Below are 25,920 nucleotides of genomic sequence, written 5' to 3' on the forward strand. Positions count from 1 at the left end.
TAATATATTATTTAAAATAAATAAATTTAAAATTATTTTAAAATATAAATAATAAACAAAAATATATTTAATTGTGTTTATTAATCTTCGGGTGAAATCGGGACAACACAAATATCATTCACGAAAATAAAACCGAGGAAAACCGAGGATAATTCGGATCGAAAACCTGACCCAATGAATGGGTGGATGGGTAGAATTTGGGGTAACCCGTGACCCGTCCGTCCCTTATGAGAAAGTGGGCGGGGCAGGGTCTTCCCTTTTACTCCGACGATGTATTGCGATTTCTTTCGACCTTCTCTCTCTAGGATTTGGAGCTTGGGAGTGGGGGAGGGATGGAGGGACAGATATTGATAGACCAACAGAGAGAGATGGAATTCCTCTAGAAACCTTCTTCTTCTTTCTTCTGGTGATCTCTTATCAAGAACAAGCCTCAACGCGCAATTTCCTTTCTCTCTTTCGTATGATTCTCTCCTTTGATTCAGCGTTTTTTCTTATTCTTCTTCTTTCGATTCTGTAATCCTGCTTAATTATTCCTGCCTCCATTCCTCCGCATTCTCGTTCTCAATTCTTTCCTCTCATTACTCCATTAAATTAGCTTCGAAATCAATTTTGTATATTATCCGCTTGTTTCTTCTCCTTCCAATTCATTCAATTATTCCTTTGTCTTCCTCCTTCCATATTCCATCCTTAAAAATCTTCTTATTCGCTAGATTATTTGAGATACTCTGTTTTCCAGTGATTTAGTTGACAAAAGGAAGCCAGGATGATGCCTCCTGCGGCTCCGACTGAACAGATATTGACGGAATCATTGTCGGTGGTATCTTTTCCTTCGTCAACAATAGAGGAGACTTACATTGTTGATGCTCGTCGATTTTCTAATCTACGAGGAGTACGATGGCGCATAGACTTGGGGATTTTGTCGTGCTCCCTTTCTGCATCGATTGATGATCTACGTCGGACGACAGCAGAGTCTCGAAGGAGGTAATCTTTTTTGTGTTTTTCTTCCGCTATTCCTTTTGTCATCTCGGTATTGGTTGTGAAATGCAGATTTTGGTTTGAGAATCTGATCAGTTTCAAGTTGCTTATCTGTTTCATACTTGTTGCTATTTCTGTGTTTATATACATTGTAGTTTTTTCTTGTTCTGAATTTTAGAAAGCTACCACCAAACCCGTAAACTTAAGGCGCTCTTAATATGAATCGAACTTGAGTGGTGTCTTAGGCAAAACTCTTAAAACCATAAATCACTTATAAATGGATTTGTGATCATCTAAAACTATGAACTAAGCAATTTATTGTGCAAACCAATTAGAGCATCAGAGAGCTATGAGGTTATTATTATATTGCATAGTACTTATGAAAATAGTTTCATAGGGAATTGGTAATAGTATCCAGTAAATTACTCATTTACACTTAAATAAATTTGACATTTCTAGAACCTTGATAATGTGCTTTTACAGATATGCTGGTCTGAGGCGGCGGCTGCTTATTGAGCCACACATACCCAAGGATGGTACTAATTCTCCCGAGCCTGTCATTGACAACCCATTGTCACAAAACCCAGGTATTGTTATCATTAAACAAACTTTTTTGCATACTGGGATGACATGTAACCTATGTAACATTTCTGCAAAGGCGCGAACCATATACATTTTGTTTTCCAGTTCTCTCCAATAGGCCACCAGAAAAAAAAAAGATAAAAGGAGAGGGAAGATGGCCAGAAAATGAGTCATTTTGTAGGACTCAGCTCATGGAAGAACAGTACACATTTATATATATATTTTTTTTGCAGATAGTATGTGGGGTCGATTCTTCAAGAATGCTGAATTAGAAAGAATACTTGATCAAGATTTGTCTCGCCTGTATCCAGAACAAGCAAACTATTTCCAGACAGCAGGATGCCAAAGCATGCTAAGAAGGATACTGTTGTTATGGTGTCTTAGACATCCAGAATGTGGTTACAGACAAGGTGAGTGTTACTATTCAGGTTTAGATCATTTTCTACTCTCCAATTTTTTTTTTTGGTATTGTGCCGTATACTTATTTCAGTTTCTCTTGGAAGTGTGGGAATTTTACACTCCCCTTCTGAGTGGCCCGCAACTTGGATATAAGTGTTTGTTCTATACAATCAAGCTTATCAATTACACTGCTACAAAAATGTTGAAAGCATATTTTGACACTTGCTTGCCTCATTGTGTAGGACATTTTAGCTGTAGTATAATTACTTGACTTGAACAATAGATCTTAGGAACCTGTAAAGCTTGGTGTGAGGTCTCAAGTTCAATTCTCACTAAGAACACCTTGATTGAAGTGGAGGATCATGGCGGTGGGATGTTGTGCTAACCTCCGAAAAAAAGTTTGGTCTAAAAAAAGGGCTTGGTGTGAGTTTTCCCAATTTATTTCTCTTACATGGTAATTTTTTTTTATAGGAATGCATGAACTGTTGGCTCCACTATTATATGTTCTCCAAGCTGATCTGGAGAACCTTGGGCAAGTGCGAAAACTTTATGAAGACCACTTCATCGATAAATTTGACAGCTTCTCATTCCAGGATAGTGATTTAATGTACAATTTTGATTATAAGAAATTGTCAGAGTATATGGAAGATGAAATAGAGTCTAAAAAAGCGCCTAAGAAGAAGATCTGCAGTCTCGATGAACTTGATCCAAAAATCCAAGAGATTGTATTGATAAGTGATGCTTATGGGGCAGAAGGTGAACTGGGGGTGGTAATATCTGAGAAGTTTCTAGAACATGATGCTTATTGCATGTTTGATGCTTTGATGAGTGGATCTACAGGTGCTGTAATGATGGTTAACTTTTTCGTACCTTCACCATTACCCAGCTCCCAAACGGGTTTAGCTCCTGTTATTGAAGCTTCTTCAGCTTGGTATCATTTACTTTCTATTGTTGATTCATCTCTTTACAGCCACCTTGTTGAGTTGGGGGTAGAGCCTCAATATTTTGCCTTACGGTGGTTAAGAGTCCTGTTTGGGCGTGAGTTCTCGCTCGATAACCTCTTGATTATCTGGGACCACATATTTGCATATGACAATTGCAAAACAAGATCTGTTGTTGATGATAATTCTAACATTTGTGAAGCTCTCAATTCACCCAGGGGAGCTTTCATTTCTTCTTTGGCTGTTTCAATGATTCTTTACCTCAGATCTTCATTACTTGCAACAGAGAACCCTACTTCATGTCTCAAGAGGCTTCTGAATTTCCCGAATGATGTGAGTTTGGGAAAACTGATGGGCAAGGCCAAATCTTTATTGGTTTTGGCATTAGATCCAAATAACTTGACTCCTTTGCAACCATCCATTATTGGGACGACCTCGAATCGGAGCAGATCAGCAACTGTAAGAGGCCATAGCCTTTCAACAGATTCAGTTTCTCCCACGAGTCCTCTATGTTTAGTACCTGATAGCTACTGGGAAGAGAAGTGGAGAATTATGCAAAAGGAAGAGGAAGAAAAGCGAAAAAATTGCAGCTCAGAGAAGAAACATGTTCCATACCAGAAAAAAGGTTGGTCCGAAAAAGTGAAGATGAGACTATCTAGAACCATATCTTCCGCATCTTCATCAAAGATTGAACCCATTCGATCTTTTAGGAAGAGTTTGCTGGATGATCTTTCTCGAAATCTCGGAACAAATGATCACTCTGTTCCTGCCTCTATTGAAGAAGATAAGACTGAAAACAAGGAGAGGGATTTAAATGGAAATGGAAATGGGGTATCTGAAGAGGGTTCTTCGAGTTTCTCTGATCTTCCAAGCCCTAATAACAATGAAAATGATTCAAGAAGAAGTAGCAGTGCATCAAACATTCCCAGCAATAAAATTGACGATGAATCAAATAATGTGCAGTTGCTAACCGGACAAGACTCACCCCTTCCAGTGTCTAGGCCATCCAATGTTATTTCTTCACAACCTGGGTTGGGTAAGGACTCTAATTTGGTGGAAGATCTTTCTTTGGTTGAGACAGAAAATCCTGTACCTTGTCCAAAGGAGCAGAGGCTCCTGTCGATAGGTAAATTTCCATGGCTTTGGAAATTTGGTCGGAGAGTGGAAGGAACAGCAACCCATGAAAAAGCTGCTAATGAGTCCACAAAGATTTCCAGTGGTAGTTGTAATGATCAGAAAGGTGGCGGTAGGGTCTCGCCTCAGTTAGATGTTTCTAATACTTCTTTGGCAACAAGTAATGGTGAAGTCGTGGACCAGAACATGATTAGCACATTGCGAAATCTTGCTAGTAGCATGCTCGAGAACATTCAGGTTTAACTTTTTTTTAGAACGCAGGTTTAACTTATTTTGCATTCAGTTGCGTTTTTTCTTCCCAAACTTGAAATTCATTTTGCTTTCTAAACTTGCATCAAAAGCTCGTTTTGCTTCCTGTTCATGGGGTAGCCTCGTTTTTTATTCCAAACTTGAAAAATGGCTCAAGTTCTTAAATCATCTATATATACAATTTGTGCAGCTCCTCAATCTCAAATTTTTGGCTAAAATAATTTTTTTTTCCAAAACATTGATGTGGGAAAGTGATTTTTAGCGATTTTTAAAAGTTCAATAAGCAAACAAACCGAGTTTTTGAAGCAAGTTCAGAAAGAAGAACGAGCTTCTTTCCAAAGACAAGGAAGCAATCTTCTTGACATTTCTTATTACTTAGTATTGATCTCATTGATAGAGGATATAATGACAGTAAACTTGTTTTGTTAATAAAACAGTATTTATCAAAATTGTAATCATAAGTAAAGACACTAAATATCGATTTTGGGGGGAATTGCAGGTAATTGAATCGTCTATGGAACAAGAGAACATGTCTAAAAACATTATTTCTGGCAGAGGAGGACAAGTTACAGCAGTGGTGGCTCTTAAGGAGCTTCGGAAAATTAGCAACATTTTATCGGAAATGTGAAAAGGGTGTGTTTTTGTTCATAATATTTTAAAACTCTAAAGAGAAATGTATATACATTTGGTGCTTACTGTTATTGCTTCCATTCCCATGAATATATTTCTTTCTTTTGTCTATCCTTCCTCATTTGTTGATGAACTCTCTTCTGTATATAATATTATTAGTTTCAAATAAATTCCATTGTTTTTCTTTTTGTGATGCTTTAGATACCAATATAACATTTGTGTTATATATCATTTGCTTATTGCAAAACTCACCTTAAAATAATGTTAGTGTATTATAATTGTTACATGGAAGGGTCATGATGACAATATTGGTTCTACTTAGTCTCTTGTGGATGGATGGATAGTGCTATTTTTACGATTATCTCTATCCCATTTAACTTAAGAGACGAAGAATTGTACGAGAAAAGAACACGGGATTCTATTAGATTTATGTAGTCATGAAGAACATAAAAACATAATCTAACAATCCAAACCATGAAAATGAAGACACGATCACTACACAATAAAAATGAACAAATTGAGGAACTAATAATAAGACATGGTTCATTTCTATAGTAGTCCGTGATTTCCATTGGAAGGGTGCATGGAGGATGAGCTCTTTGGATAGTTGAAAGGATCTCCAAAAGGATTGGCAGAACCCGCAAGTTGGAACATGTTTGTGTTCTGTTGAGGAGTTTGATATGTCTGTTGTTGTTGCATCATCATATTCCCATTGTTTTGTTGTTGATGATACATGAACTGTTGCTGCTGCTGAGCCATCATAGCCATCTGTACATTGGACGGTGGAGCTATTCCATTAGACATTGCAAATGGATCCATTTGTTGTTGTTGATGATCATACGGGTTCTGCTGGTTATTCATTCCATATTCGTAGCTTGAATTGTTATAACCTGCGTTCTGTAACTGTATCTGTCTTCTCGCACCATCGTTTTCATACAAACTGTCAAGTAACAACTTGTCAAATCCACCCGCCTGCACCCCACGCACCAGAATGTTTCTTTATTTTACTTGTCACTGATTTATAACATAAAGCTTGTGAAAAATGAAAAGAAAACACAAACCAATTTGCTTTCTGTCATTGGGCTCGTGTGGTTGCTTGGTGCAGTAACGAGAGCTAGCTCCCAACCGGAAGTTTTTCCAATTTCACTTAAAGCGAGATTCATAGAAACAGGATTACCACCTGAACAAAACATTAATAGTCAGAAAAACAAACATTAACAGACAAACAAAAAAAGTGTGTCGCGCTAACCAGCCGGAATAATGGCAAGGGCCAAGGCATTGTTTTCTTCTATTTCAATAGCTTTCGGATTTAATTCGCTTAAACCCTGCAAGATAAAGAAAACGAGATGTTATTATTGTGACTAAACAAGTATGGAAAATTAAAGACATTAGGACTTTACTAGCAGATCAGCAGGTTCATTAGTTGATATAATTTCCTCCTTGGGTTCTTCCTCCTCTTTTTCTTCTTCCTGTTCGTTAACCAGAGGTTCTTTCTCTTCCGTTTCTTCACCTCCATTCGCTGATTCTACAGACTCTTCATCTTCATCACAGGTCCCATGATACTCCTGTTGATTCAATCGAAATGAATTCAGTTCACATGACATGATGCTGTTCTTAGCAAAGATACATAAATAAGAAACATTCTCACCAATCTTTTACTTGAAAGTGCACCCAATTGAGGAGCCTCTCTTATGTATTCTTCCATTGTTGCAAGAAACGAAGGAGGTGGCTTTATAAATAAAATGAATAAAAAATCAAGTAAAAACCATCCAATTATGATGATGATGATGATTGACAGTACTCTAGTCTAAAACAACTTGAAACCTGTCTGAGTACTGGAAACTGAAAATTCCTGGCGAGTTCCAATCCTTTACAAAAATCATAGAATTCTGCAAGATTTTCAGCCTAGACAAAAAAAAAACACATAAATCATCAAAACACACTTTTTTTTATATATATACAAAACAACAGAAGATGAAATCTCATAATTGTAACCTGTTGACCAGCTCGTTTGTATATATTGAGAGCCTTGACTGCTTCATGTCTTGGCATGTCAAAAAACTGCAACTTCAATCAAAATTAGATCCACCCAAGTAAAAAAAATATACTATTTTTCTACAGAAAAAGTGAACTTCTCATACCATGTCCACAAGATTAATGATCCCATCATTGATAGCACAATAAATTTTGAAGCTTTCTTTCAAAATCTGTATGGTACATCATAACCGACGTTTTCAAACTCAATCTATAAGCAAATTAGAGATTATTCGAGCCAAAAATGACATACATACCAGGGCAAGCGCGTACTGTATAAGATAATTATGATAAGCTTCTCCTTCTGGCTGTAAACAATCATCAAAATTTGATTAATTGAATGAAACAGAATTCTAGAATATGAAGATTTATCTTCTTATTATTACCTGACAACCACACAATCGATACAATAGTTGTTGCAAAGCCGGTAATTGCTCCAACAACTCTTCTCCACTCAAAAGCCTTGTTCGACTATGCACCTATTCATACCATTAACATTTAAAATCGTGTTCCAAAACATAAACATAAACAAAAAACAGGCGCACCTTGCTGGCTCCTGGTGAAGTCTTTGTGAGACGTTCAGCCTCAATATCATATTTCAATATTCTAAAACATTCAAGCCTTTCCTCTAGAAATAACGCGTAAACTCTTACCCACGAAGAACAATCCCAAGCTACAAACAAAAGAAAACAAAAGAACATAAAACATTTAAACAAAAAGAACATAAACAAAACAAAACAAAAAAGAAAATACCTAATGGGCTTGAATCATCCTTAAAATTAGATATTTGGAGAACATGTCCTCTGTAAGAGTAATTCAGCAACTCTTCTCTGAAGGTAGGATCGCCTTCTCTAAGTGTTCTGTGAATGACTATCAATGTTTTAATTGCAACCTGCATTTTAATTAAACCTTTTATGCTAACTTCTTCATGAATGATAAAAAGGGTATGGGAGAAAAGAAGTCCTTACAATCCAGTTACGGGTTCTTGCTAATCTCCTAGAAAGTGCATGAATGCAGTAAGCAACGTCTGCTCTTGGACGAACAATGGAAGTTGCAGAGAATATCTCTACCAAAGGAAAGGATATTAGATAAGAAGAGAATAGAATGAATGGATAATCATGGGATTTTGTTTGTGTTTACTTCGAATATGTCGTTCCTTTGGAGGGCATTCAACATGATTGGTGGCTTTCACAATGGCAATGTCTAAATCCTAGAAATGAAAACATTCAATTAGGAAGAGAATAGAGAATTGAGAATCGAAATGGTCAAATGGAAATGGAAATGAATACCTTGTATTCGCTATTGACCTTGGCGAGACCAACGGTGGTGGAGTCTTTAATTGCTCCATAGACCTTGCGAAAGCTACCCATTTTGCTCAAAAGAGAGAAGATGATGAAGAAGATGACGATTCTTCCTTGTTTTTATTGTTTCCGTTGAAGAAGAAACGAAGGAGAATCCTCTCTGGGTTTTTTTTTTTTTTGGCTCAGGAATCCTCTATGGATTATGGATTGACTCTGGTTTTGATTTCGTTGATTTCTCTCCCTCCTTTTTTTTCTCTCTCTAAGATGTGCGCGGCATGCATGTTTGGAAGTTTGAGGGCATTTTCGTCAATTATTATTTTATTCAATTATATCCAAATTCTATTCTCATTATATAATAAAATATATAATTTATAACAAAAAAATAAAAAATAATTATTTAAAAATAATTTTTATAGTTATCTATATATCTTATTTTTTAAAGTGTTCGGATTCCCGGATCGAGAGCTGTGGTTAATTTGGATATATGTGAGAGTAATGGATACTTGAGTCGGATTGTGGGTTGACTCGCCCATAAACTTAAAACGATTAAAAATAAAATTAAAAATGTTATAGGTATGGTTCGAACTTACAACCTAACAAAAAAAATACAACTTTTTAACCAACTAGGCTAATAACACTTTATATTTTAAATTCAAACCAAAATTTGATAAACGCGTGACATTTTAACAATATAAGTTCAACTTTTTAACTAACTAATTTATATATATATATATAGAGTAATGATAGGGAACGCGAATTTGAGGCCGCGAAAGTGCACGAAATAGAATATTCCTTTTTAAACACGGAATATTCTCTCTCCTCTTACTAATTATTTTTTTTATACTACCGATTAATTTATCCCTATTATCACGATTAATTATTTCATTAATTTTTTCTCTCATTTAACTGGTAAAATAACTCAACACTTTACAATAAATTCTCACATTAAATATTATAATAATATATTTAAATAATAATAATGTATTGGATTTATTTATTTATTTATTTTTTCACTAAACCCTAATCTCTAAATCCTAAACCCTAAATTTTAAACCCTAAATTTTAAACCCTAAACCCTAATTAATATCATTGTTTAGTTAAATTATGAATTTATCTCTTTTACTTTTTTTTTATATTTTTATGACTTTTCAATTTCTTTATTTATCAAATATTTTTTATTTATTCTTTATGCCTTCTTTTTTTTCTTATTATTTTTTTATTGACTTATTAATTATTTTCTCTCTACACAATTGGTGACTAATTATTAATAAATTAATTTTTTTTCACTCATTTCTTTGATAAATTCATAATTCAACTAAACTAACTTTAATATTAATTAATATTTAATATTAATAGAGATATTAATTAGGGTTTAGGATTTAGAGTTTAGGGTTTAGAGTTTAGGATTTAAATAGATTAATTAGTGAGATAAATTAATTGATTAGTGAGAGAGAAAGAAAGATAAATTAATTAATTCGTAGAAGAGGCAGAGATAAATTAATTAATAAGAAGGGAGAGAATATTCCGTGTTTAAATAGAATATTCTATTTTCGCTGACTTTCGCGGCCCCAGATTCGCGTTCCCTATCATTACTCATATATATAATGATGCTTAATTTTTAAAGTGTCCGAATTTCCGGGTCGAGAGCTGTGGTTAATTTGGATATATGTGAGAGTAAATTGATACTTGAGTCGGATTGTAGGTTGACCCGCCCATAAAATTTTTACCGTAATATTTTTTTCACTGTTTTTTATATTATTACTCGTGCAAATGCACGTAATACATGCTAGTAAATTTAATAAGTTAATTTCTTTTTTAAATATTTAATTTATAATTTTTTAAATAACCTAACATTTTTATTTATATTATTTCATCATGTATCAATTTTTTTTATTTAAAATATTAACACCAACCATATTCATAAGCATCTTAAGTGTTTTAGGTTGAGAATCAAAATATATTTAATCTTTTAGATATAGACTCTTATTACTTAAACTATTATAGGCGTGGTTCGGTTTGAGTTTTGTAAATAATTTAAACAAAATCAAACATTATTTCACTCCCTTTCATCTATCACATCATTCAAATCATTAACCAAAATACTAAAATACTTTTCAACTTCAAATCAAAGCAATTAGATGTCTGACTCGGGCCTATATGACATGTCTGATCAATAGTTTACTCTCGTTTAGTTCGAATGTAGCCCCAAGGTTCTCAATCTTTTGAATAAAAGTGTGGAAGAGCTGATGATTGGCTCAAGCCAAACATCCACTACTACCCTTTTTGATGCAAATGAATAAATTTGTTGTTCAACCAATTTTCTTCTTCTCGTTCATCTGCTCTCGCGTAGGGACGCCTAGAAGTGAGGGATTACAAATTCTTTTTTCCCAGTTCAAATCTGTAAACGACTTTCTTGATATTGACAACTCCACTTGGAGAGAAGAATGAATGTCCTTTTACGAAAAGACCTCGACCTAAGAGGGAAGAATTGTGTGGAGAGCTTTGAAATATTTATCAACTAGGCTCACTTGTCTGAGTAGAAGTTTTAAATTATTATTTTTTATTTATATCAATACTTTTTAAGTTTTTTTAAACAAAATAATCATTACCTCTTCAATATTATTAACGATCATTATTTTAATTATTTATATATTTCTTTACTGGATAATAATGAACTCTTCTATGAAATCTCAAAAATAACAAATGAACCCATTGAATTAGATATCGACGGCATCATCTGATCTTTCTTCTTCATATTCGGTGAAGAACTTATGCTTAGCTAGATTACTCATCGTCCTTGACAATTTGAATTTTTTTTCTGGTCACCAAAAGAGGTGAATTATGCGCCGCTTAGCGCTCTTGCCAGTGTTCCTTTTTGTATTTAACCTTCATCTTCAGCTACATTCTTTTCTCCCATCTCTGAAAGTACAATATTCTTTTCGACAACGGAGAATTTTTCATTTGTAAATTCTCCCCCAAGAATTAATAGATCAGTATTTCCACGTCAACGTTGGTCATCAGAATTTTGATGGGAGGTAAATAAATGTACTTTTTTGGGTATTTTTTAAATGGGGGATAAATTATCCATTTCTTTAAACACATGGGTACTTAAATGTCTTTATCTTAAATATTATTTCTAATATAAACAAACAAATAATTTTTATAATTAGGGTATGTTTTGATTTTATTTTATTTTTAAATTAACATTTTATTTCTTTTTCTATGTACCATTTCGGAGCCTTTCTTCTCACTTACAAGTACTTGTATTTCTTTTAGATTTAAGATTCATGACAATAACGTAGATAACGTAGACGTATGCTTTTAAGAATAGTTAGGAATAGATTATACCAAAATTACACACATGCTTGGATTCACAATTAGATGCATATTTTATGATGTATTAAAAAATAAAGTGTAAATATATTTTTTTAAATGACCAAGAGTTTAAAGTAAAGATCAGAATTCGATGGGCACATGAGACATAACGTCAATATTTTTTTCACGTGTAACCAAACACCGAACTAATAATAGAATCTGTAAAATGTGTTTGAACACGCAAACTATATACTTTTATTAATTTCTTAAAAAGTAAATTATGTGACGACTCTAAAAAGTCAAAGCTAGTTTATATCGACAATTTTAACTATACTCTAGTCACGCTTACCATTTTGAGTTTCTCGTCTCAGTCGAGACTTGAGAGAAAGGTAAGTTATGAGCATGACTATCGAGTTCAAAAAACCATTTTTCGAGAGGGTTGATTTTGGCGTTATAGTATTATTTTTGAGATTGATGCATTCTAATTTGTCAAAGTTGGTTTGAGTAACTAAAAAATTGTGTAATCTAATGAAAAAATTGAGAAAATTTGAAAAATATAAATTTGATATTTACTTGAAAATATAATTGTGTGTATGGTCTATCAATTTAGACGTATTTATGTTTTAAATTTAGTATTTTTTGAAATATATACGTTCAAAACTATCCAATACGATTTGAACGTTTTAAAAAATGTGTAATGTTGGAGAATAGTTAAAATCATTAAAAAAAATGAGATAATTGCTATTTTATTTTTACAAATGTGATAAATTAAGAAAAAATTATTATGTTAAAATAAGAAGATAAGCATAATCTTAAATAATTAAAATTGGGATAATTTTAACCTCATATGACATAATTCAAAGTTCGAGCTCTATTTCATAAATACGATCAATAATAATTTGACCAGTTAAAACTAAAATATTATTTATTTTTTATCAAAATATAATTTACCTGTTAATTTTTTTAAATGTTCCATTGTAATTTGATGCTAAACTTATGTCGATTTTTATCAAAATTAATCTCGAATTATCAAAATTTTAGTTACTTGAGACTTTTTTTAAAATGAATAAAATGTATGTCTTCTTATTTTAACGTATTATTTTTGTTTTCCTAATTAATATTGTTAGATAAAAGATAAAGACTCTTCCAAAACCTTTCTCAAAATTTTCTCCCAAAATTTTTCGAAAAATTCTCTAAGTCTTTTTCAAAAAACCGGACAAACAAAAACAACCGGCCTACGGTTGCAAACTTACATGATTTTGATAATTTTAAATAAAATAATCAAAAAGGGAGAAATTGTTAGAAAATAAACCGTTAAGTCATATCAAGTATATTAATTGGTTTAAATATAACAAGAAGGTGTTGTAGCGTAGTGGTAAACACCCATGCCTGTCACACATGTGACCAGGGATCAAATCTCATCGACAGCAAATAATATTTAAAGTTTTGCTATTTCAGGGAAGCTGAGCAAAATCCGAAATTTACCTATAGGCAAGATCGGTTCGACAATGTATACCGGCTCAGTCAACCGGAGTTCGGTCAACCGGTTCGGTCAAGAAGTTCAAAATCCGGACAGGTTCAACCTATGTGCAGAAATCCGGACAGTCTAACCGATTGAATATCAAACCGGCCAGAAGAAGCTATGAAAAACCTAAAGTCATCCGGAACCGGCTAAAGAAACCTAACCGGTCAAGCTACCAAACCGATCAAGAGTATTCGGTACGTGACCGCACAGAGAAAGGATCGGCCAAAGCTCAAAACCGGAATCATCAGGAACAAGGAACCGGACCGGATGAACAAAAGAAAACCAACTGAAGAAACCGAACCGGTCAAGTTACCATACCGATCAAGAGTATTCGGAGCATGACCAAACAAAGGAAGGATCGGCCAAAGCTCAAAACCGGAATCATCAGGAACAAGGAACCGAACCGGATGAACAAAAGAAAACCAACTGAAGAAACCGAACCGGTCAAGTTAGCATACCGATCAAAAGCATTCTGAACGTGACCGCACAAAGGATCGGCCAAAGCCTAAAAGCCAGATCCATCAAATAACCGATTATCTACAAGACAAGAATAACCGGAAGAAGTCCGGTTACTTCACTACCAAAAGACATTCGGCCAAGTCAAATGACCGACTAGTACAAGAAGACACTTTGGGTATCTGTTGAGAATGATACCAAAGGAACAGACTGAATACTTCCATATCCATGCAAGTCTGAGGAAAGACTGTAGGCTGCAGAAAACAGTACTACCGGATCCTTCTACTTCGGGATAAGCCAGAAAGGAAATCTTCAAAGTACAGACAACTGTCCAAGCAGACAGTGCCTACATTGAGTAAAAGACAAACCCAGCAGGTTTGCCTTACAGACCGACAGGTCTGAAACAGGATACCAGGTCTGAGATGACCGGCAGGTCTGAGACACTGAATCACTGCATCTCTGATCAGCCAATCAGATTCAAGGCTTCGAAATATGACCGTTGGCATATTTCACCTATAAAAGGAGGCAGTTGCAGAAGAGTAAATGCAGTTACTAAGCGGGACAAACATTGGGATATTAAGCCAGACAAGTGAAGCGTTGAGAGCATTTACTACAAGTGATAACAGTGTGGTATTCTAAGAAAGCCTAAGTGCTAAATTCTAAGTGTGTGCTACAATTTCGGTGTGAATTGTAAGAGTGTTATCGAGCAGGAAATAAGTCTCGATCGAATTGTACTTGTATTCCTTAGTGAATATCCTTCTCGCGGTTTCGAGAGGAAGGGGTGACGTAGGAGTTTTATCTCCGAACATCCATAAAATCTGTTGTGTTATTTACTTTCTGTTGGCTTCATTACATAATCGACTAATTTATCCATACCGCTCCAAACCGACTCCATACTGACCATACCGAATATCCAGATAACCGAAACCGACCCACCATTCTTCAAATCTCCATCATCCGAAACCGATTCCGCCTATCATACACGTGTACCGCTTCAACCTGAAAGCAAACCTCTTCCGCGCTTGAACCTAGTTCAAGGGTTTGTGACAGGTTGTGTAGTATTGAAACCCCGGTGTTAATCTCTAACCGGATTAACCACCACCCTACGAGTAAGAACCGCTAACCGGTCCAACCCCCGGTCCACCAGCGGCGACCTAGATCCTAACAATTTGTTACGTTTTTAAATGAATTGATATTTAGAAACGTTTTAAACGTATTTTAATTTTTTAAAATGAGTTGTTTTCGAGAAAAGCACATTTTAATTTGTCGAAATTTATTTGAATGACTAAAATATATGTAATTTAAGGAAATATTTGATAACTTTTAAATTGGAATAGATTTGATTTTTATATTTTTTTAAGAACTTCATGACTATATAAATTTGTGTATGTTTTGTCAAGTTGATATTTATGTTTTAAATTGAGTATTTTTTTTTTGAGATATACACGTCCAAAATGATTTAATACGGTTTAAATTCATTAAAAATGTGTGATGTATTTTATTTTTACAAATATGATAAATTAGTTAAGAAAAAATTAACAATTTAAAGTAAGAACAAATACATTTATTTGTTTCTAAAGAAATTAAATGGTTAAACTTGTGATAATTAGAATTCCATTCTACAAAATTCAAAATTTCAGCCACATCTAAAAATAAAATAAAAAATAAAAAAAATAAAAAAATTGATTAAATTATTCTATAAATAAATTAATATTTTAATTGATAGTTTTAATATTAAATTAAAAAAAATGTAATGTTTGATCAAAATGATTTAATTTGCCTTTATTTTATGAGCCACGTCAACTAAATCTTCCAAAGATTCAGCTAACCTCTAACAAAAGGTAAGAAATCAAATAAATTACTTATATATATATATTAAATGAATTAAAAAACGTATAAAAAATCAATTAAACTTTAAATTTATATAAAATAAATAATAGTAAATTAATTAATTAATATTAAATAAAGAAGAAATTGATTTTACTCCTTTAAATCGTATTTCCGTAATATAGCCCTTACTTTCCTCCATTTCTTACAGTCTCTCTCGATTTCACTCTCCTCAAGTTCTCGCCGCCGTAGACCACTGAATCTTAGCTATTCCGACCAAGAAATCTGTAGAAATGGGGTGGATCGGAGAGACCATTGACTCCATCAAATCTTTGCAGATCAGACAAGTTCTCTCCCAAGTCATCAGTCTTGGTTCGTTACTCTTCTTTCCCTTTCATCAATCGTTGTTGTTCGTTCATAATCTTTTATATCTCCACATCAATGAACGATCTTTGTGATGAACACCAATTGGGTTGGTGATGAATCTATCGGATCAGTAGTATAAAGCTTGAATTATTAGGGTTTTGATGGAAATTCCAATAGATCCTGAATCCGTGAATATAATTTTGGTTGTTTATTAGGGTATTTGATGGAAACATATATGGTGGATGGAAACTGCTTGAATTTCAGTTTGCATTCATGTGTTTCTATAGGAACTATTGGATCAGATTTATGTTTAAGTTGATTTGTTTGTTTGTTCAATGTTTATAATACAGGTATGATTGTTACATCGGCACTGATTATATGGAAAGGATTGATGTGTTTAACTGGTAGCGAATCGCCTGTTGTTGTTGTGTTATCTGGAAGCATGGAGCCAGGATTCAAAAGGGTTAAGTCAATTTTTTGATCATATGGTTCCATTTGTTTGTAATTGTTCCATTATTAATATATATGTTTTTTTGTTACAGGGTGATATTTTATTCCTTCATATGAACAATGATCCAATCCGTGCAGGAGAAATAGTTGTATTTAATGTTGATGTATGTTCCTCTCTTCTCTTCCATAGCGATGGTGCTTTGATAATATCTTCATTGTGGCTTCTAATGTGTTTACATTTATCTTCTATAGGGACGTGAAATTCCAATTGTTCATCGAGTGATAAAGGTAATGATTTGAATGACTGTACCATATTCCTATGTGTATGTATGCATTGTTTGAGTGTATTTTCATTTGCCAGGTTCATGAGCGTCAAGAGACTGGTGATGTTGATGTTCTTACTAAAGGTAAGAACTTAACCTGATGATCTAGAAGCTTCGTCTGTTTTTTGACTCCAAGTATACAAATAATGTGTAAAACTTTGAACAGGTGATAATAATTTTGGAGATGACAGACTTCTGTATGCTCAAGGTCAGCTTTGGCTGCATAGGAAACATATTATGGGAAGGGCTGTTGGGTAAGAAGTAAAACAATGCATAAAATCTTGTGGAATTAAGAATAGTTTTGTGGATTGATCTAAGTAATTGATATTAATTTCAGGTTCTTGCCTTATGTTGGATGGGTGACAATCATTATGACAGAGAAGCCTATATTTAAGGTATGATTATTATTATTACGATGATTATGTTTGTTTGTTAGAAGAATGTTGATGAATAATGGTGTATGTATATTGCAGTATATACTGATAGGTGCCCTGGGACTGCTTGTAATAACCTCTAAGGAGTAATAAACAATGTCAAAGTCATGAAGAAGAAGATTGATCCAACTACTCTTTTTCTTTTCTTTTTTTCTTTTTTTGTTGGTTTTTACCCCTCAGAATTTGTAGCACCTAGCAGCATTTGCAGAAAAACTCTTCTTTCGGTCTTGATGTGATGAAGGATTAGAATGGCTTGAGTAGTAATTTGTTAGACTTGGGATTAATGGAATGAGTAATAGACAATACTGTTAAATGAGTAATACAAGAGAGAATACAAATGAATTGTTTGATTAATTATTATAGTAAACTTATAAAGTATTTCTAAGTATCATTTTTTTTCTACTGTCCAATTTTTAAAACATTTTCTGTACCTGAATTTTGATTAAAAATGTCATTTTTTTTTGTCTAAGCATCTGAACATTGATTTACATGTATTCATACATTTGGATAAATCAATGTATTTGTAAAGGCAAGGAAGTGAGGAATAAAACTACTTTTATTTCAAGTATATACATATCAAGTAGTGAATTCTATGTAAGTTTCACAATTAGATGAATAATTTTCATCTAAATAAAGAATATTGTATAATATTGATTATAGACTTTGAACAGTCAAAGTATTAAAAAAAACATCTTTCTCTTGATTTTGATTGGCCAAGTGAGGTGTTAAGTATGTGGAAAGATATGTATATAGTTCTTTTGTAATTAGTCTTCGGTTGGTTCATTGTTGATCAAAATGGGAGAAACAAAGAAAAAGAGTAATTTGCAGATGAAGATCATGAGACACTCTCAAGCTGTCGTCAATCTTGGTTAGTTGGTTGTCATCTTTGATTGTTGTCATTAATGTTATTACCTTAATCTGATGAAGATCGACTTGACTTAGGTATGACTGTAACATGGGCGTTGATACTATGGAAAGGACTTATGTGTTTTACTGGTACTGAATCGCCTATTGTTGTGGTTCTTTCTGAAAGCATGGAGCCAGGATTCAAAAGGGTAATTACTATTATTAGTTATGATATATCTATTCAATTAATTCAAAGAACTAGCTGTAATTGCAGGGTGACATTTTATTCCTTGTTGGTATGAACAAGAAAGAAGATTCTATCTATGTTGGACAAATACTTGTATTCAAAATTGATGTAAGTTGTTCGTTTATAAATAAACCCGTGTCACAAAAAATAATAATTTTGAATGTGCAGGGACGCCCTATTCCAATAGTTCATCGAGTTATAGAGGTATATATTTATATATATAGTAACGAATATTATCATTTATGTTAATGAATAAAAAGAATAAGAAGAAGTTAATGCAAACAGGTTCATGGAGATGGTCAAGGTGTTGTTGATGTGCTTACCAAAGGTAATCTATTTTCAAATATTTCAGAAAATAATTATTAATTCTATATACTAATAATCTCTACAATATTAAAGGTGATAATAATGAAGTAGATGATAGATCTCTATATGCTCATGGTCAATTCTGGCTACAAAGACATCATATCATGGGAAGGGCTGTTGGGTAATTTACTATTTTTTTTCTCTTAATTTAACATATTATTCATATGAAGATATATGAAACAAACATATTATTATTCATATCATCTATCAGGTATTTGCCTTATCTTGGTTGGGTCACTATTATAATTACTGAAAACCCCCTAATCAAGGTTAGTCTCTTCTTATTTTGATTCAAATTATATTAGTTCTTACTATGACTTCATTTAATCCTATCATATTGCAGTATCTTTTGATAGGTGCCTTAGGACTTGTTCTCTTAAGTTCTCAAGATCCTTAACTTCGCTTCCAAATGTCTAATCGATGGATTAATATTGTAATTCGAATAAAATTCACATCTTTGTCGAGACGGGTTCGATTCTTACGTAAAAGAACGATGCAGCCGAAAAAAAACATGATAGATAAATGATGGTTCTTTCATTTCTTCCTTCTACAAACTCATAACAACTAGTCATTTTTTCCAAAAAGCTAATTAACGTTAGACAAACAATAATAATTAATAACTACTAAAAGCATAATAATTATAAATAGAAAAAATGGAGAAAAGAAAAAATTAAGGTGGGTCTAAATTGAAGCCCATTAATCCTCGTCCGGCCTGTTTTAAAGGCCCAATAGGATATAATACAGTACAGTAATAGGCAACGCTATTAGCATCCCGAAAATAACCCTGCATTAAAATTAAATTACAATAAATCATTAAACTAATTATTCAATAAAACAATTGTATTTGAAAATTTCTCAAGATTTAGTTTACCCGGTACTAAGTATGTCGGGGTGAACATTGTACTCTTTCGCGAACACAAACGGGACAATTCCTTGAGGAAGTGCGGCCTGTTCTTCGAAAAATTAGAAAATATTTCACGAAAAAACGTTGTTAATGGTAAACAAATCGAACCTGAACGATTGCGATGTGAAGAAGGACTCCTCGAAGGCCAATCGCAATGGAAGTGGCGGCGATCACGGCTGGTCCTGTTAGAAATCTCACCGCCATTGTAAAGGTTGCAACCGACTTTCCACACGCTATGATCCTAGGTTGTAGAGCCATAAACAAACCTGTTGATTTTTTGTTTGAACAATTCAATGAATAAAACATGAAAATTTTGTATAATAATAATTAGTAATAGTAAAGAAATGGTAGAAATTAACATTACCCAAACTGAACATGGCCATTCCAAGACCAGCATCTGATAAAATGGATATTGAACCCTTCACTATTGATGGCATTTGAATATTAAACCTGCCATATACAAAATAATTTACTAGTCCATTTAAAAACTTGTCACAATATCTTGCATAATATTTAACTTAGATGTGTGATTAAATTTAAATAAATATATGGAGATATAAGGGTTATTGTTTTTAAAAAAATAACTCAGGAGTGGATTTTTAAAATAAATTACAGATTATTTATAAAATCAGGATCATTTATGATTTTGTATATATATATATTTATTATAATTTTTTTTATATAAAAAAGACTTGTTTTTTAAAATATATAATATTTTATTTAAATAATTTCAAACATAATTAAACATTATTTTCCTCTTTCTCTCATTTATCACATCACTAATTCATTAACTAAAATACTTTATATTTTAAATTATTAATTTTATTTTATTATTATATATTAATATTATTTAAATTTATTAACTAAAAAAAATAATAATAATAAATAAATCAACTTTTTCAAAATCACCACAAATCCTAACTATTTAAAAATTTCTTAGATATTTAAATAATTGGAAAAGTTTAGATTGATCTTGTTTATTTAATTTGATTTTATCCTTTACTAATTCCCTCTTAAAACATCACTATCATTTTTAATATTAAATCATCAAAATATCAAAAAATAATGAAATATTCTTACTTTATTTAAAAAAAAAATTAAATGCAAAAAATATTATAATAATTTAATAAATTAATAAATTAAAAAACTAAAAAACCCTACTTTTACACCTAACAATTAAATAATTTTTTTTTAGACAAGCCATTATAAAATAAATAATAATAATAAACATTATATATATATTAAAATAATAAATATTATTATTTTGTATTAATAACTAGGTGTTAGTACTAGATTAAATCAGACTAGCTAGTTAGAAGGTTGACCTTAGCTAAATTTTAGGAAGAAATTTCAGACAACCACGTGACATATCTCATTTGCATGTGACTCCTTCGATATAGAAAAAAAATAATAATAATAATTTGTTACCTGAAAGAAATGAGCGACCAAACAACACCTATGAGACTGGAGTACGTGTTTGGATTCCTTATAAGTTTCCTCCATACCATAATCACAATAAGCCTAGTCATCACACTCGCCGGCGGCATCTGCTGTTTCTTATTCATCCCACCACCACCACCACCTTCTTCATCCACCACCTTCCTCTTCTTCTCCGCCGCCCCCTCATACGCCGCCGCCACCGCCGCCGGAAACTCCATATCCTCTCCTTTCACACCAGGAGTACTACTCCCATCTATTTACAATAATTTAATCAAATTAATCATTAGAAACTTCAAATTTAATCATAAAATTCTACCTTTCGGATTTGTCTCTCGTTGAAAAGCAGCTTTAGATGATTCAACTAAACTCTCATTAGCCCCAGTCCCCGTCGCCGCCTTATTAATAGCGTTTCTCATGTTTGTTTCAGAAACCGGCGAAGCACTTGAACTCCAAACGAACATATGTAATTCCTTGCTATTAGTATTGTTAGTGCCAGATGAACCACTTTCTCTTCTACCCTTTTGTGGAACTCCACTTCCGCTGCCGGAGAGCATAGGATTAGGAGGTGGGTAGGAAGGGATTCCGGCGCTGGCGCCGGAAAACAACTCGCCGCTCATACTCTTGACACCACCTCTCCCTTGTTTTCTCTTCATCATCATATCCTCGTCGAAATTTGATGTTCTTGGAGTCACCCCTTTCGATGATTGCAATGAGAAAACCTCGGCGCCGGTTCCTTGTCCGCCGCCGTAACTGTTTGTATATCCGTGTCTTGATGGGCTAGCGGTTTTACTAGCGGCGGAGAACATTGCGTAGAAATCTGTTTGGTTAAAGCTTGATGCTCTTGGAGTTGGTTCTCTTGATGATTGAACAGAGTAAATCTCAACTCCGGTTAAATTCGATGCTCTTGGAGTTAACTTTGTATTGTTATTATGATACGACGAAGACACCACAGATGAAGCCGCCGACCGCCGTACCACGACATGTAACTTCCCGTCGTCACCAATTTCCGCATCCGTCTGTAACGCTTCACGTCCGTTCAACGACACGACATCGGAATCAACTCGAAAAGACGCGATTTCTCCTGCAGTTTCTGGAAACTGTTCTCCGATTAGAAGCCTGGCAGCTCTATACTCAAACATGAACAACATTAAAGTGTACCAAACGACACTCTGCAAAACTACGATTTGAACCATCAATCCGCCGGAGAAATCTCCGTACATGGCTTTCAAGAGTGGGATTCCCATGACGAGAGTGTTGGGTAGAGTTGATAAAGAGAAAAGGGTAATCATCCAATCGAGTCCTTGACCGGAGCGACGTCTGACTAGAACTTGCCAGAGGAATAGGGCAGTGAGGACTACGATCTTTTGGAGGGAATCTGCGGCGATGAAATGGTAATTCATGGCGTATGGGTCGTTAGATGAGATGAAATGGAAGGAAAGTAGAGGGACAGCGAAGACTGCGACGAATCGGTTGATACCGGAGCATTGATCAGGGGTGAAGATCTTCCACCATCTGACGGAGCCATATGCTAAGATCATGGCTACGTAAAGCGGCACGATGGCCGCTAAGACGTCGTAGATATCTTTTCCGGTGATCATGATGGTTTGTTTGTTTGGGCTAGCATAAAACGTGGGATATTGTATTTATGGGATCACTTGTAAACCTACCCTATCTCCTCAAAGAGATCTCGATCAAGAGGGAAGACATATTAATATCTAGCTAGCTAGCTAGCTTCATTATATTATATATAAAATAAAATATAAAAGGTTCTGCCTGCCTCAGTTTGACTGCATTTATTTATTTATTCAAATTTAAATAGTTTTAGCAAATAAAAACATCTATTCAAATCCATAGATCTGCTATGGGGTGATTGGTAAAAGGTAAGAAGGAGGGAATCTTGAAGTGAATGTGAATTATAAGCAATTGATTAGAGAAGAAGTTAATTAATTATATATATAAATGCATGTTGAGTGAAGAATTAAATATATATATATATGAATAGTTTAAAGGGTGTCCTTGTCATCTTTTTGATCTGTTTGCTGCGACTGCCGGGATGAAAGATGGATGGGAGCTTAATTTTCCATATATATTATAGTACTTGTGTGTGTGTGTGTGTGAGAGAGAAAAGAGAGAGAGAGAGAGTGTCTAGTGAGACATTTAGCGTGCACAACGATCAAGAATGGGTAGAGAGTTTAACGTTGACAAAAACAAATCCTGAAATCTGCATGTTTCTTAATCAATCTTTGCTTCAAAGATGGCAACAATTATACCTAATCTCATCTTAGGGTTGTTTGGAGATATTTGCACACACCGTCTCAACTCTCAATGAATCTCTATCTTTCTTTATGATAAAAATAATCACTGGCACTCAATTGAGCTTGTGGTTCATTTGGATTGCAAGAGTAGAGGTCAAAAATTTATAATACAAATTACATTCAATTGCAATTTGAGGCTTCTTTAAAGCTAAGAATTGTCGAGTTGGTACAAAATAGAGTTTTACAATAACAGAGATAAGACATTCGGAAAAAAATAATTGTTACGTGATATTTATAATTAAAAAATTAAAATATAATACGTGCCATTTTACCCTACATCGCAACGCCCGACTACCCTTGTCCTAGTGTAACTCCGGAAAAACTCTATTGTATGGAATTTTGCAGAAAAACTCGAAGTTCGAAAAATTTCAACCTCGATTTGCGATTTAAAATTTTCTTTTAAAATAAAACATTATTTAAAAGATTTTTAAATAATCCCTAACAACTTTTGATATTAAAAATTATTAATTTCGGGATTCAATTTTAAATAATTTGATATTTACGGTAATCAAATCACAATTTAAAATTTTAGAAATTCTTGAGTTTAAATTAGTTAAACATAATTAATTTAAAAGATTATTTATTTTGAAATAAAATCGCCAATTAATTTTTTGAATATCAATAAAAGTTGGCATATGTATACAAACGTATTGGCCAAAGTTTCTTTTAGTTCGTAGTTTGGTGATACTCGGGAAAATGCATTTTTACTTCATCTTTTGTATCCGTTTTAAAAATGGTCTCTACTTATAAATTTGAATTTTGAAAATCGGTTGTATCATGTTTTATTTTTTTACGATTATTTTCCGATTCTAATCATGCATAAGGTTTATGCGTTATTTAAAATATTATAACAATAATATTTAATGTGTTGGTACATATTGTTGATGCCGTTGACTTAGGGGAAATACTTGAAGAATATCAATCATTTTAAAGGAATCAAGGTTTAAACATAAATCTCAAACGAGCCTTTATTAAAATATTTTTGTGAAAATATTCCAAAAATGTTATAAAAATATTTTCTAAATTTTCGGAGTTTTTAAAAAATGATTTGAAGTCCAAAATTACAAAAATAATCTTGGAATTTGAAAAGTGGATCCAAACAGGCCTTAGGACTGGAGTCCTAGTCCTTGGGTTCGTTTTTGTGGGTAGGGTCTAAAAACCCTTGGTTTGGGTCGAGGAGCCTCTTAGTCGAGACTCGGGATCTTCGATCGGAGTGCCGAAGTCCCTCGTTCTAGGTGATAAGGACCCTTGGTCCTTGGATGAGATCATCGGTCTAGGTGTGTAAGCTCCACGGTCCTAAGTTAACTCTAGCTTAAGTTCTTCAGTCCTGAGTTTAGGAGTTCTCGGTCTTGAGTTTGGACCTCTCGGTCATAGGTCCTAGAATTCTCGGTCCTAGGTTGACCTCTCAGTCCTAGATATAAAAAAATCTTCGGTCGGACCTCTCAGTCCTAGCTCAAAAACATCAGTCGGACCTCTCAGTCCTATTGAAATTCTCGATCCTAGGTCTCGGTCCTAGGTTCAAATTTCTTGGTCCTAGGTCTCGGTTATGATCAATGATTGTCGGTCGAACCTTTCGGTCCTTAAGAACACAAAAGTGCAGTTTTATGAATTTGTTTTATTAGCTTGGATTTTTTTTTATTCAAGGGCTTGTGTAGCTTCACAAAATTCTCAGGGACATGTTGATTATCATCTTAAGGTACCAATCAACCTAGATGATGATCAAATCGTTCAAAACAGTTTGTGATTAAAATTTGAGTTTTTAATTTTAAAGTTTCTTTGAGAAGAAATGAGTTATTAAATAAGTTCCTTATATCTCATATACTTGATTGATACCAAAATAAGAACACTGACTGTTCGTTTTGACCAAATCTAGAACTCAAAATTTTGATTTTAATCAAACATTATCGGGATGGATCACATTGGCGTGATAGATCAAACATGATCCAAATAGTTGTCCAACATGATTATAATCATGTTGGGAAGCTTTCTGAGCCGTGATTCAAGAGAATTAACCCAAAATAGTTAATACGTATTATTTATTTTTAAAATTCAAATTTGGTCTTTTTTATTTAGGTTGATTGATTGTTTCCAACCTATCCAGAAAATTTATAAATCATCCTAGGATGGATTTCCAACCATAAAACAACAAACATATAAATTTATGCAATTTGAAATATAAAAATTTCAAATTCAAACTGTAAATATGAATTAGAGAGTGATTGAATCTTCACCAAGGATTGGAGAATACTCATTGATTCTTAAGGAAGTTTTTGGGATGCTCAGATCCAAAATTTAAGGTCATAAACGAAAATTTGAAATTTCTAGAAGCTTGAAGCTTTAATGGCGGATTTTTGTAAATTTTTGATTTAAAGTTGGAGAGTTAATCTCTTTGCTTCAGATTGATTCATGGGGGCTATTTATATCTTCCCAAGGTCGATTGTGAGCTTCAAGTGGATTGAATCAACCAAAATCCATTTATGATATTTTAGATGTTCTTCCCCAAGTTGGCCAGAACCATCCCTATTTAGATAGGAGAAATGATCATTTCACCTTTTGAATCAACAGAAAAAATTGACTATGGAGAAAGTTCCACTTTTGAGAAATTAAAAGTGGACATGTTCTTATCCTTTCCAGCGATCGCGTTGGAGAAGATGGTGGCGCATGAAACGACGTCGTTTCATGCGCGTTTGGGTGTTCTGTTAGCGACATGGCTAATGGGCGTTAGCCAATCGCCTACTTCTTGGGCGCGCGTCTTCATTTGTAGCTGGGGACGCGGACTGCTCCTAGGCATTGGATGAAGATCCGATGCTCATCCACCAGACACGGTTTCGGCTGTAGCCATCTCACAGGATTTCGTCTAC

At 33.6% G+C, this 25,920-nt stretch overlaps 5 protein-coding genes across 6 annotated transcripts; 3 read left to right on the forward strand and 2 right to left on the reverse strand.

The window, feature by feature from the left end:
- Positions 1–256: 256 nt before the first annotated feature.
- Positions 257–5,103, forward strand: LOC124925310. The gene is made up of 5 exons (XM_047465278.1): positions 257–981; positions 1,459–1,562; positions 1,791–1,967; positions 2,428–4,268; positions 4,780–5,103. The coding sequence occupies exons 1-5, from the start codon at positions 764–766 to the stop codon at positions 4,906–4,908; spliced, it is 2,469 nt and encodes an 822-aa protein (XP_047321234.1). The 5' UTR covers positions 257–763; the 3' UTR covers positions 4,909–5,103.
- Positions 5,104–5,332: 229 nt separating this feature from the next.
- LOC124924720 (putative clathrin assembly protein At5g57200) lies at positions 5,333–8,574 on the reverse strand. Its single transcript, XM_047464715.1, has 15 exons — positions 8,234–8,574; positions 8,085–8,154; positions 7,913–8,010; positions 7,698–7,836; positions 7,490–7,617; positions 7,331–7,423; positions 7,202–7,252; positions 7,052–7,117; positions 6,906–6,971; positions 6,735–6,815; positions 6,559–6,639; positions 6,311–6,475; positions 6,160–6,235; positions 5,972–6,090; positions 5,333–5,882 (listed from the first exon to the last, which is right to left on the reverse strand). The coding sequence occupies exons 1-15, from the start codon at positions 8,312–8,314 to the stop codon at positions 5,460–5,462; spliced, it is 1,737 nt and encodes a 578-aa protein (XP_047320671.1). The 5' UTR covers positions 8,315–8,574; the 3' UTR covers positions 5,333–5,459.
- Positions 8,575–15,558: 6,984 nt separating this feature from the next.
- Positions 15,559–17,330, forward strand: LOC124926034 (signal peptidase complex catalytic subunit SEC11A-like). The gene is made up of 8 exons (XM_047466192.1): positions 15,559–15,740; positions 16,085–16,197; positions 16,277–16,348; positions 16,437–16,472; positions 16,546–16,591; positions 16,674–16,761; positions 16,845–16,902; positions 16,981–17,330. Exons 1-8 carry the CDS (start codon positions 15,662–15,664, stop codon positions 17,029–17,031), a joined length of 543 nt encoding a protein of 180 aa, XP_047322148.1. The 5' UTR covers positions 15,559–15,661; the 3' UTR covers positions 17,032–17,330.
- A 407-nt stretch (positions 17,331–17,737) lies between these two features.
- LOC124927913 (signal peptidase complex catalytic subunit SEC11C-like) lies at positions 17,738–18,849 on the forward strand. Its single transcript, XM_047468419.1, has 8 exons — positions 17,738–17,809; positions 17,884–17,996; positions 18,062–18,142; positions 18,203–18,238; positions 18,320–18,362; positions 18,434–18,521; positions 18,612–18,669; positions 18,744–18,849. The coding sequence occupies exons 1-8, from the start codon at positions 17,770–17,772 to the stop codon at positions 18,795–18,797; spliced, it is 513 nt and encodes a 170-aa protein (XP_047324375.1). The 5' UTR covers positions 17,738–17,769; the 3' UTR covers positions 18,798–18,849.
- A 234-nt stretch (positions 18,850–19,083) lies between these two features.
- LOC124927028 (auxin efflux carrier component 2) lies at positions 19,084–22,342 on the reverse strand. 2 transcript variants are annotated; one of them, XM_047467366.1, is made up of 6 exons: positions 21,075–22,342; positions 20,733–20,945; positions 19,669–19,754; positions 19,413–19,570; positions 19,272–19,348; positions 19,084–19,184 (listed from the first exon to the last, which is right to left on the reverse strand). In XM_047467366.1, exons 1-6 carry the CDS (start codon positions 22,340–22,342, stop codon positions 19,118–19,120), a joined length of 1,869 nt encoding a protein of 622 aa, XP_047323322.1. In that variant the 3' UTR covers positions 19,084–19,117. The 2 variants fall into 2 exon arrangements, with proteins under 2 accessions (XP_047323322.1, XP_047323321.1); XM_047467365.1 differs by having other exon boundaries at positions 20,733–20,970; positions 21,061–22,342.
- Positions 22,343–25,920: the final 3,578 nt, after the last annotated feature.

This window comes from Impatiens glandulifera, chromosome 2, assembly GCF_907164915.1.
Source record: "Impatiens glandulifera chromosome 2, dImpGla2.1, whole genome shotgun sequence".
Taxonomy (NCBI): domain Eukaryota; kingdom Viridiplantae; phylum Streptophyta; class Magnoliopsida; order Ericales; family Balsaminaceae; genus Impatiens; species Impatiens glandulifera.